Source organism: Babylonia areolata, chromosome 5 (assembly GCF_041734735.1).
Source record: "Babylonia areolata isolate BAREFJ2019XMU chromosome 5, ASM4173473v1, whole genome shotgun sequence".
NCBI lineage: Eukaryota > Metazoa > Mollusca > Gastropoda > Neogastropoda > Buccinidae > Babylonia > Babylonia areolata.
In genome coordinates this window covers 45,800,638-45,811,359 of record NC_134880.1, presented here as the reverse complement: position 1 = coordinate 45,811,359, position 10,722 = coordinate 45,800,638, and the positions used below count along the sequence as shown (strand labels likewise).

General features: G+C 46.9%; 1 protein-coding gene across 1 annotated transcript in view; it reads left to right on the top strand.

Annotated features, from left to right (window-relative positions):
* Positions 1 to 1,726: 1,726 nt before the first annotated feature.
* LOC143282292 (beta-1,3-galactosyl-O-glycosyl-glycoprotein beta-1,6-N-acetylglucosaminyltransferase-like) overlaps positions 1,727 to 10,722 on the top strand; it is a 10,071-nt gene continuing 1,075 nt past the window's right edge. The window contains exons 1-4 of the mRNA XM_076587892.1: positions 1,727 to 2,351; positions 4,968 to 5,094; positions 8,039 to 8,129; positions 9,068 to 9,314. Coding sequence (XP_076444007.1) covers positions 1,727 to 2,351; positions 4,968 to 5,094; positions 8,039 to 8,129; positions 9,068 to 9,314 — 1,090 coding nt within the window. The remainder of the gene's footprint in view (positions 2,352 to 4,967; positions 5,095 to 8,038; positions 8,130 to 9,067; positions 9,315 to 10,722) is intronic.

Below are 10,722 nucleotides of genomic sequence, written 5' to 3'. Positions count from 1 at the left end.
ACAGGTTGAGAGCAGCGAGGGAGGGACAGGTTGAGAGCAGCAAGGGGCAGATTGAGAGCAGCGAGGAACAGACATGCTGAGAGCAGCGAGGAATAGATATAGATGAGAGAGGTTGAGAGCAGCGAAGAGGTCAGCTTGAGAGCAGCGAGGGACAGGTTGAGAGCAGCGAGGGTCAGGTTGAGAGCAGCGAGGGTCAGGTTGAGACAGGTTGACAGCAGCGAGGGACAGGTTGAGAGCAGCGAGGAACAGGCTGAGACAGGTTGAGAGCAGCGAGGGACAGGTTGAGACAGGTTGAGAGCAGCGAGGGACAGGTTGAGAGCAGCGTGTGATTGGTTGAGCGCAGCGAGGATCAGGTTGAGAGGGGTTGAGAGCACCGAGGGACAGGTTGAGACAGGTTGAGAGCAGCGAGGGACAGGTTGAGACAGGTTGAGAGCAGCGAGGAACAGGTTGAGACAGGTTGAGAGCAGCGAGGGACAGGTTGAGAGCACCGAGGGTCAGGTTGAGACTATCGAGGGTCAGGTTGATAGCAGCGAGGGACTGGTTGAGAGCAGCGAGGGACTGGTTGAGAGCAGCGAGGAACAGGCTGAGACAGGTTGAGAGCAGCGAGGGACAGGTTGAGAGCAGCGAGGGACAGGTTGAGAGCAGCGAGGATTGAGAGCAGCGAGGGACAGGTTGAGAGCAGCGAGGGACAGGTTGACAGCAGCGAGGATCAGGTTGAGACAGGTTGAGAGCAGCGAGGGACAGGTTGAGAGCAGCGAGGATCAGGTTGAGACAGGTTGAGAGCAGCGAGGGACAGGTTGACAGCAGCGAGGGTCAGGTTGAGACAGGTTGAGAGCAGCGAGGAACAGGTTGAGACAGGTTGAGAGCAGCGAGGGACAGGTTGAGACAGGTTGAGAGCAGCGAGGGACAGGTTGAGAGGGGTTGAGAGCACCGAGGGGGCGGGTTAAAAGCAGTAAGTGACAGGCTGAGCAGTGAGGGGAGGGACAGGTTGAGAGTTCAGAGCGTGGGGACAACCAGACACACGGACTGGTTTCTACCACCACCCATCTCCACACAGCGACAGAAACAGAGAGTGTACTGAGCGAACAGATTGGTGTGTGCCTGGCTGCGGGTGTGTGGGGTGTCTGGGTGTATGTGTGTGTGCGCGCGCTCTTATCGATTCAGTAATTTTCCATGTGAATGCTGAAAGAGTTGTAAATTTTGTCTTTTTGTTTGTATTGTTGTGTTGTTGTTGTTGTTGTTATTGTTGTGTGTGTCTGTGTGTGTTGATTATTTGCTTTTTTTCCACCCAGTAATACCCTGAATCATATGAACCTGATGGTGACACCTACGCTGATTTTATGAACCTGGTGGTGGCATCTACGCTGATTTTATAAACCTGGTGGTGACGTCTATATCAACGCTGATTTTATGAACCTGGTGGTGGCATCTACGCTGATTTTATGAACCTGGTGGTGGCATCTACGCTGATTTTATGAACCTGGTGGTGGCATCTACGCTGATTTTATGAAGCTGGTAGTGACATCTACGCTGATGATAAGAACTTGATGGTAGCATCTACGCTCATTGTATGAACCGGATGGTAACATCTATGCTGATTATCTGAACCTGCTGCCGTCGGCCATCTCTGTCAGCCAATAGCAGCAGCCAGGCTGCAGTCACGTGGTCTGTTCTGGCTGTGGCTGGCCTTTACCTCGCACCACCCGCGCTACAGCACGACGCGACGATGATGCTGCTATACCGGAAGCTTCGCCGCTGGTTGATGCGCGGCCGCAGGTACCCGATCTTACTGTCGGTCTTCGTCCTGGGTCTGCTCGTCTACTTGTGGGGCCCGCGGCGGGTGGTGGTGCACGTGCTGGAGGCGGGACTGCCCATCAAACGCTTCGCGGACACCTCGGGCACGTACGACCCGGCTGTGAAGGGCGGCGGGTCCCGCGCCCTGAAGCTGGGCAACACGCTGCCCTGGGCCCTCACCCAGAGCTGGGAACCCAGGACTCGATCCGCCGGCCACCCGGGCAACGTCCGCTTCCCCTCCTGCGGCGCCCTCATCCGCGGGGACCGCCGGGCTCTCGGCGAGGCGCAGGCGTTCATGGGGGACCACTTCCCGGTGACGCGCAGCGACATGGACTACATTCGCGAGACGCGGGACTGCAAGCAATTCCTGAAGGCGCGGGGCTACATTCTGGACGCTCCCCAGGAGGAGCGGGATTTCCCGCTGGCCTTCAGCATGCTCTTCTTCAAGGACCTGGAGCTGGCCGAGCGGCTGCTTAGGGCCGTGTACCGCCCGCACAACTTCTACTGCCTGCACCTGGACAACAAGAGCCCGCCCGCCACCCACAGGGCTGCTGAACGTGAGTCTGTCGCCTGGATGTCGTGTCTGTGTGTCTGTCAGCTGTCTGTGTTGCTGTGTCAGTCATCTGTCTGTATCAGTCGTATGTCTGTATGTATCTTCTAATGAGTTCTATCTGTATGTCTGCTCTATCTGTACGTCAACTGTCTGTATGTCTGTATGTATCTTCTAATGAGTTCTATCTGTATGTCTGCTCTGTCTGTACATCACCTGCCTGTATGTCTGTATATATCTTCTGATGAGTTGTATCTGTATGTCTGCTCTGTCTGTACATCACCTGCCTGTATGTCTGTATAAATTATATCAATCAATCAAAAACACTTTATTAATCCACATGGAAATTAGTTGTGAAATCACAGGCTCGTTGTAAACACTAGCATAAAATCATCAAGCGCAACATAAGAAGAGATTAAAACTAGTCAAATAAAATTCCCAATAGCTGACGATAGACTACACCCACCCACCCCCTCCGCACACACACATACTCATGTTAAGACAATAGGGTATCGCACAACAATATTTACAAATTAAAACATCCAACAAAAAAGGGTATATATGACTAAAAATGACATGCGCGCACGCACGCACGCACGCGCGCGCGCACACACACACACACACACGTTAAGACCATAAGGTATTGTACAACAATACATTAATGAAAACATCAAGGGAATAAATCGTATATATATAAGTAAAATGCACACACACACTCACACACACACTCACACACACACATACACATGGATGTAGGCACGTATGCATGCACATAACATATGTTAACGCCAATAAAACTAGTACATTAACATTAAGATACATGAAATCCAAGTAAAATAAGAAAATATTTCAAAATCACTTCCGATCACACACACACAGAAATGCTTGCCCGTGCTCACCCGCTGAATTTATCTGTATGTCTGCTCTATCTGTACACCAACTGTGTGTATGTTTGTATCAGTCACCTTTTTGTATGTCCGTATATCTTCCAGTGAGCTATATCTGTATGTCTGTTCTGTCCGTATATTACGTGTCTGTATGTCTGTATGCCACCTGTCTGTATGTCTTTATCACTCACCTGTCTGTATATCTGTATATATCCCGTCTGTATAACTTCTCTGTCAGTCACCTGTATGTATGTATGCCTGTGTCAGTCACCTGTATGTATGTATGCCTGTGTCAGTCACCTGTCTGTGTGTATATCACTTGTCTGCTTGTCAGTATCATTCAGGTACAAAGCTGTGTTATTTGTCATTCATGCACAGTGATAGAATGTCAAGTGCACAAAAAGTGAGACTGAAATATGCAGATCAGTTTTTCTACATCGATAAGCTAAGATTATAGCTAACAATGAAAATCACTTGAAATCAAAAGGCTAGAGGCGGAAGAGAGCACATCTTTCGAAATGGTCAGCTGGAGAAACTCACCTAGCTCTGAATAACTATATTGCAAAAGGGAGTAATTACCTGTTTTTTTCGCCGAAAAAAACAACAACAAAAAACACCAAACAAAACAAAACAAGCAAACAAAAACCTGTTGAAAACGTTTTGTGTGACAACTGTGAAATTTAATCCAATTTTTCTTCTTCTTTTTTTTGTATTATCTGAGCTAGAGTGTATCCAGCTTGATGTATTTACACATTTTTGGCCATCATCAGTTGTTCCCTTTTTAATTAAAAAAAAAAAAAAAATGTTATGATTGTTGTTCCTGGTGTGTTGTTTTGTGGTGAACAGATCTGGCGTCGTGTTTTGACAACGTGTTCCTGGTGTGTTGTTTGGTGGTGACCAGATCTGGTGTCGTGTTTTGATAACATGTCTGGTGTGTTGTTTTGTGATGACCAGATCTGGTGTAGTGTTTTGACAACGTGTTCCTGGTGTGTTGTTTTGTGATGACCTGATCTGGTGTAGTGTTTTGACAACGTGTTCCTGGTGTGTTGTTTTGTGATGACCAGATCTGGTGTCGTGTTTTGACAACGTGTTCCTGGTGTGTTGTTTTGTGATGACCAGATCTGGTGTCGTGTTTTTACGACGTTTGTCTAATGTGTTCCTAGTGTGTTGTCTTGTGGTGACCAGATCTGCTGTCGTGTTTTGACAACGTGTTCCTGGTGTGTTGTTGTTTTTGGGTGACCAGATCTGGTGTCGTGTTTTGATAACATGTCTGGTGTGTTGTTTTGTGGTGACCAGATCTGGTGTCGTGTTTTGACAACGCGTTCCTGGTGTGTTGTTTGGTGGTGACCAGATCTGGTGTCGTGTTTTGACAACGTGTTCCTGGTGTGTTGTTTTGTGGTGACCAGATCTGTTGTCGTGTTTTGACAACGTGTTCCTGGTGTGTTGTTTGGTGGTGACCAGATCTGGTGTCGTGTTTTGACAACGTGTTCCTGGTGTGTTGTTTTGTGATGACCAGATCTGGTGTCGTGTTTTGACAACGTGTTCCTGGTGTGTTGTTTGGTGGTGACCAGATCTGGTGTCGTGTTTTGACAACGTGTTCCTGGTGTGTTGTTTGGTGGTGACCAGATCTGGTGTCGTGTTTTGACAACGTGTTCCTGGTGTGTTGTTTTGTGATGACCAGATCTGGTGTCGTGTTTTGACAACGTGTTCCTGGTGTGTTGTTTGGTGGTGACCAGATCTGGTGTCGTGTTTTGACAACGTGTTCCTGGCCTCCACCCCTGTCACAGTGAAGTGGGGCACCTTCAGTGTTCTGGAGCCAGAACTCATCTGCATGAAGGATCTGTGGGCCTACAAGACATGGCGGTAAGTCATCGTCATCATCGTCATCGTCATCGTCGCCTGCATCATAGTCATCGTCATCATCATCGTCATAATGATGATAATGATGATAATACTACGAATACTGATAAGGAGAAGGAGAAGGAGAAGAATGTACTTGTATGGCGTAAACTCCCCATGTAATGAGTTCTAAGCTCCTCAAATGGAAGAATACATATACAATGGTGCACGACATAAGTCAACAGAACGTGAACGCATACAAGAGATAAAGAAGAAAAAGAAGAGAAAAACCCAATCACACACACGCACACGCACTCACTCACACACACACACACACACAAAGGGGAAACACGGGGCTGGGGTGTGGAGGAGTGTGTGTGTGGGGAGGGGGGGGGGATGGGAGGAGACATACTAACGGACGACAATGCTTCGTCACATGCAGAAGCCATTTCGAAAAGGTAGGTTTTTAATTTAGTTTTGAAAGAGGGTGATCTGGTGAGTGACTGAGAACCAGAAGAAGACACTTCTCAATGTAGCCGAACTGAGTGGTTATTCAAGGGTACGGCACAAAAGAACTAACTAAATGATGATTGACTGAATTAAAGGACAAAAAAGAATTCCTGCGCACAGGCCAGGAACATATAGAGGCCAGTCATAAATGGGGTTTTCTATTGTTTTATTTGCAATAGTTATAAGAGCATAAGAGAGAAGATATAAAAAGAGAAGAAGACTAGAAGAGAAGACAGTGCAGCGATATGTAGCAAGATGTCACTGTTGTGGGACACAGCAAGGGAGAAAGAGAGCAGCTGTGGTCAGATGACTGACCAGGTATGAAAAATGACCACTCATCACTCACTGTGCCAATTTATGCAAGTCAAGCGGACCGCAAAGACAGTCACGTGTGCTGCAAGCAGATTGACCGAATCTGGCCAAATCTGACAACAACTGTGTTTCTTACAAGGTGTTCAGTGACAGATTTCTAAATGATTCCTGAACCGATTTACGTCGGATAAGTTGCAAAAGAAAGAGCTCAACGCCTACGTTCTAATGAGTATAAAATGAAGAGTTGATTATTTACGCTAAATTTATAATCTTAATTTAAGTCACCTGAACAGGGTCAGTTTTAACGAGCTCGTTGCTGAAAATTACAAACTGCGTTAAATCAGTTTAACGCAGGCAAACATAAATGGAATAGACTTAAAGATGGAATCGCGACGATTCTGCCAGTATATAATACTTGTAGTTTACTGATCTGACAAAAGATAAATTAATTAAATACGGTGGACCAGAAACACAGATTCCAGCTCAGCCAATAGCATACCGCGACGCTGGTCGAGGAGTAGGCTGTCTGGCGAGAACAAAATGATGTAAGCGGCTTGGCGTTCAAACTGGGAGTGATGTCACACAATCTCTGCGCGGGTTAGTAGGGAAAAACGTCGTCTGATGTAGCTCGTGTGTGAGCAGTTTTGGAGCAAGCATAGCGCGCTTGGTCACATCAAGAGAAGGTCTTTGATACTGAAAAAAAAGTCTTCAAAGAGGCTTAGGGATTCGGTGGGTTTATTCTTCTGAAGACCTGAGGGAAACGAGAAGGGGTGTAAATATGAAAGGCAAAAGAACTTGCCCACACGATTGATTTGATACATGTATGGGGTATGGGTCCATGACAGAAAGGGAATGTGCATGTGGTGTGTGTCTACGATTGATAGGTGTATTAATTTGTCCATGAGCAATAGGTGCAAATATGGGATATGGGTCCATGGTAGATATGGTATATGTATGTGGCGTGTGCGTACAATTGATAGTATTAATTTGTCCATGGGCAATAGGGTACAAATATGGGGCATGGTCCATGGTAGAAATGGTATATGTGTGGTGTGTGCCTACGATTGATAGGTCCGTGACAGAAACGTATGTATGTGGTGTGTACCTACGATTGATAGGTACATATATGGGGTTATTAATTTGTCCATGGGCAATAGGGTACAAATATGGGGCATGGTTCATGGTAGAAATGGTTTTTGTGTGGTGTGTGCCTACGATTGATGGTGTATATATATATATATATATATATATATATATATATATATATATATATATATATATATATATGGAGGATATTGTCCATGGGCAATACGGAACAAATATGGGGCATGTGTCCATGATAGAAATGGCATATGTATGTAGTGTGTGCTTACGATTGATAGGTGAATATATGGGGGTATTAATTTGTCCATGGGTGATAGGGTACAAATATGTGGTATGAGTCCATGTAAGAAATGGTGTATGTGTGTGGTGTGTGTGCCGAAAATAGGTACATATATGAGGGTATTAATTTGTTCATGACCGATAGGGTACATGTATGGCGTATATGTCCACGGTGGCAAGTAATCTATGGGGTGTGTGGGACATGACTGGTAGGATATATGTATTGGGTATGTGTCTTTGATTGATAGGGTACGTTTACGGGGGTGGGGTGGGGGTTACGGGGGATGGGGGGAGGGTGTCCACGATTGATATGGTACATGTAAGGGTTATATGTCCAAGCCTCATTGTTATTTCATTCCGGGTCGAAAATCCATCGAGGCAACTATGTGTGTGTTCTGTATTGTCCGACATATTCTGTGGAACATTTTCGGGATTAAAAGGCTATGCCAATCTTACTAACTTGTGTTTGCACATTTCTCTTGTCATTGCTGCTGCGTGTACATGTCAAATGATCGGTATGAGGACAAACCTGGAGCTTCCTTTTTGAGGAAGTGTCTGAGTTTGTTTCAATTCACCTTTAATTCACCTGTGTGCCAGCTGAACCTGTAGCATAAGCAGCGTTGACTTAAGTTGTGTACCGTGTAAATCCGTTTTACCACTATGTATTGCTGTATATATCCATGGTTGATGTGTGTGTGTGTGTGTGTGTGTGTGTGTGTGTGTGTGTGTGTGTGTGTGTGTGTGTGTGTGTGTGTGTGTGCAGGTACTTCATCAACCTAACGGGGCAGGAGTTCCCCCTGAAGACCACCCACCAGCTGGTTCAGATCCTCACCGCTCTCAACGGGGCCAATGACGTGGACTGCACCACCAGCTGGTATGTCGGCAGTCACCCCCTCCCTCCCCCCTCCCTCTTTCTCTCTGTCTTTGTCTCTCTTTCTCTAGCTCCCCTTCTCTGTCTCTTCATCTGTCTGAATCTCTCTGTGTGTGTGTGTGTGTGTGTGTGTGTGATTACTGTCTACGTCTTTCTTTCTCCCGCTGGCTCTCTTTGTCTCGATATCTCTCCATGAGCTGTGACTTCCGCGTTCACCCTGATATACGAGTGAACTTGCCTTGCCTAGTCTTACCTAGCCTTGCCTTGCCCTACCTTGCTTCGCCTAGCCTGTCATTTACATTGCCTTGCTTAGCTTAGCCTAGCCTAGCCTTTCATTGCCTTGCCTTGCTTAGCTTAGCCTAGACTAGCCTTCCATGGCCTGGCCTTGCCTTGGCTCGGCTTGCCTAGCCTAGCCTTTCATTGCTTAACCTTGCCTTGCCTTATGTGTGTGGTACGACGACAACATCACAGCCACCCCCACTCTCCCCAATGCCTTGTCTTGTCTTGCCTTGGCTTTCCTAGCCTTGCCTTGTCTTGTCCTAGCCTTTCCTTTCCTATTCTTGCCTTGCCTTGCTTTGCCTTGCCTTGACTTGCTTTGCCTTGCCTTGCAGGCTGTATGTGTGGTACGACAACAACACAGCCCTCCCCCCAAAAATGTCCTGTCCAAGCCTAGCCTTGCCCTGCCTTGCCCTGCCTTTCCTGGCCTTGCCTTGTCCTGCATTGCCTTTCCTAGCATGGCCTTGGCTTGCCCATGTATTCTTCTTCCTCGTCCATGGGCTGCAACTCCCATGTTCACCCGTATGTACACGAGTGGGCTTTTACGCGTATGACCGTTTTTTTTGTTTTTGTTTTTTTTACCCCTGCCATGTAGGGAGCCAATCTCCATTTTCGGGGGTGCCCATGTATCAAATTATTGCTCAGAGTAGATGGGTGTGTCGCAGGCTGTACCAGAACCGGTGGTACAACAACTTCGCGGCCCCGCACGAGATCCAGCCGAGGAAGGGCAGCCTGCACATGACGGCCAGCAGGGGGCTGGTGGACTTCATCCTGCACAATCCTGTAGCCCGGGACTTCCTGCACTGGGTCAACCACACCAAGTTCCCGGACGAGACGTTCTTCTCCACCCTCAACCACAACCCGCACCTCCACGTGCCCGGCGCCTACCTGGGTCAGTCATGAGTAGGGTGGGTGGGATGGGTGAGTGGGGGTTCGGGGTGTGGAGTAGGGGTGGGGGTTAGAGGAGGGTGGTGGGGGTTAGAGTCATTCGGATGAGACGATAAACCGAGGTCCCGTGTGCAGCATGCGCTTAGCGCAATTAAAAGAACCTACGGCAACAAAATGGTCGTCCCTGGCAAAATTATGTAGGAAAAATCATTTCGATGGGAAAAGAAATATAAACCTGCAGGCAGGAAAAAACATTACTAAAAAATGGGTAGCGCTCTCAGTGTAGCGACGCGCTCTCCCTGTGAAAAACAGCCCGAATTTCACACAGAGAAATCTGTTGTGACAAAAAAGAATAACACAATGGAGGAACAGGATGGGGTGTGGATGAGTGGTGATGGGGGGAGGTGGGGGGGAAACGAGGGAGGTGGGAAGGGGAGGAGAGGAAGAGGGGGGAGGGGTGGGATTGAAGTAGGGGGAGGGGTGCTGGGACTTGCTTGGGATTGGATGATATGTGAGGTGGTGATGATGATGATGATGGTGATAATGAGTGGACTATGGACTACGGAGGATTTTTATATATTTTTGTTTATTAAAACAAACGAGACAGTAAGACGCACGGAGTGAAGCGATAGCAAGAAGAAAAAAAACATGTGGTGGATAGAGACATCGACGCTGACAGTGAGAACGAAACAAAAAAAGGAAGGGCGTAGGCGCGCACGCACGCACATACACACGTACGCACGTACGGACGGACGCACGCACGTACACACACACATACATACGCACGCGCGCACACACAGATACACACACAGACACAGACACAGACACACACACACACACACACACACACACACACACACACACACACACACACACACACTGCTCCGTTCGCCTCGTGATCTGGCAGTGTGTTTATTTATAGTTCTCTGGTCTATTTATGACAATAGATATGACGACTTAGTTACAGCTTGCTAATTTTGTGAACATTTATAAAAATATTTGCTATTCCGTGTTCGGCGGAATTCCCATGGCCATACACGTTGTTTCAGTGAATGATAATGCAGTTTGTGTCGTTTTAAAACGAACGTCTTTTCAGTTTATATGGCAGCTAGTAGCTAGCTGTGCATCACGTCATTTATTTACCTGGTCATTATGTAACTACTAACAGTACATTATCTCATTTATGTACATTGCCATTATGTAACAACTAATATCTCATTCACGTTCCATATCTTTATGAAACAATCAGCAGTATATTGATTTATCTACGTACATGGACATTATGTAGCAACTAACAGTATATCAATTCATTTACGTACATGGTCATAACGTACATGGACATTATGTAGCAACTAACAGTATATCAATTTCATTAACGTACATAGTCATAATGTAACAACAGATAGTACATC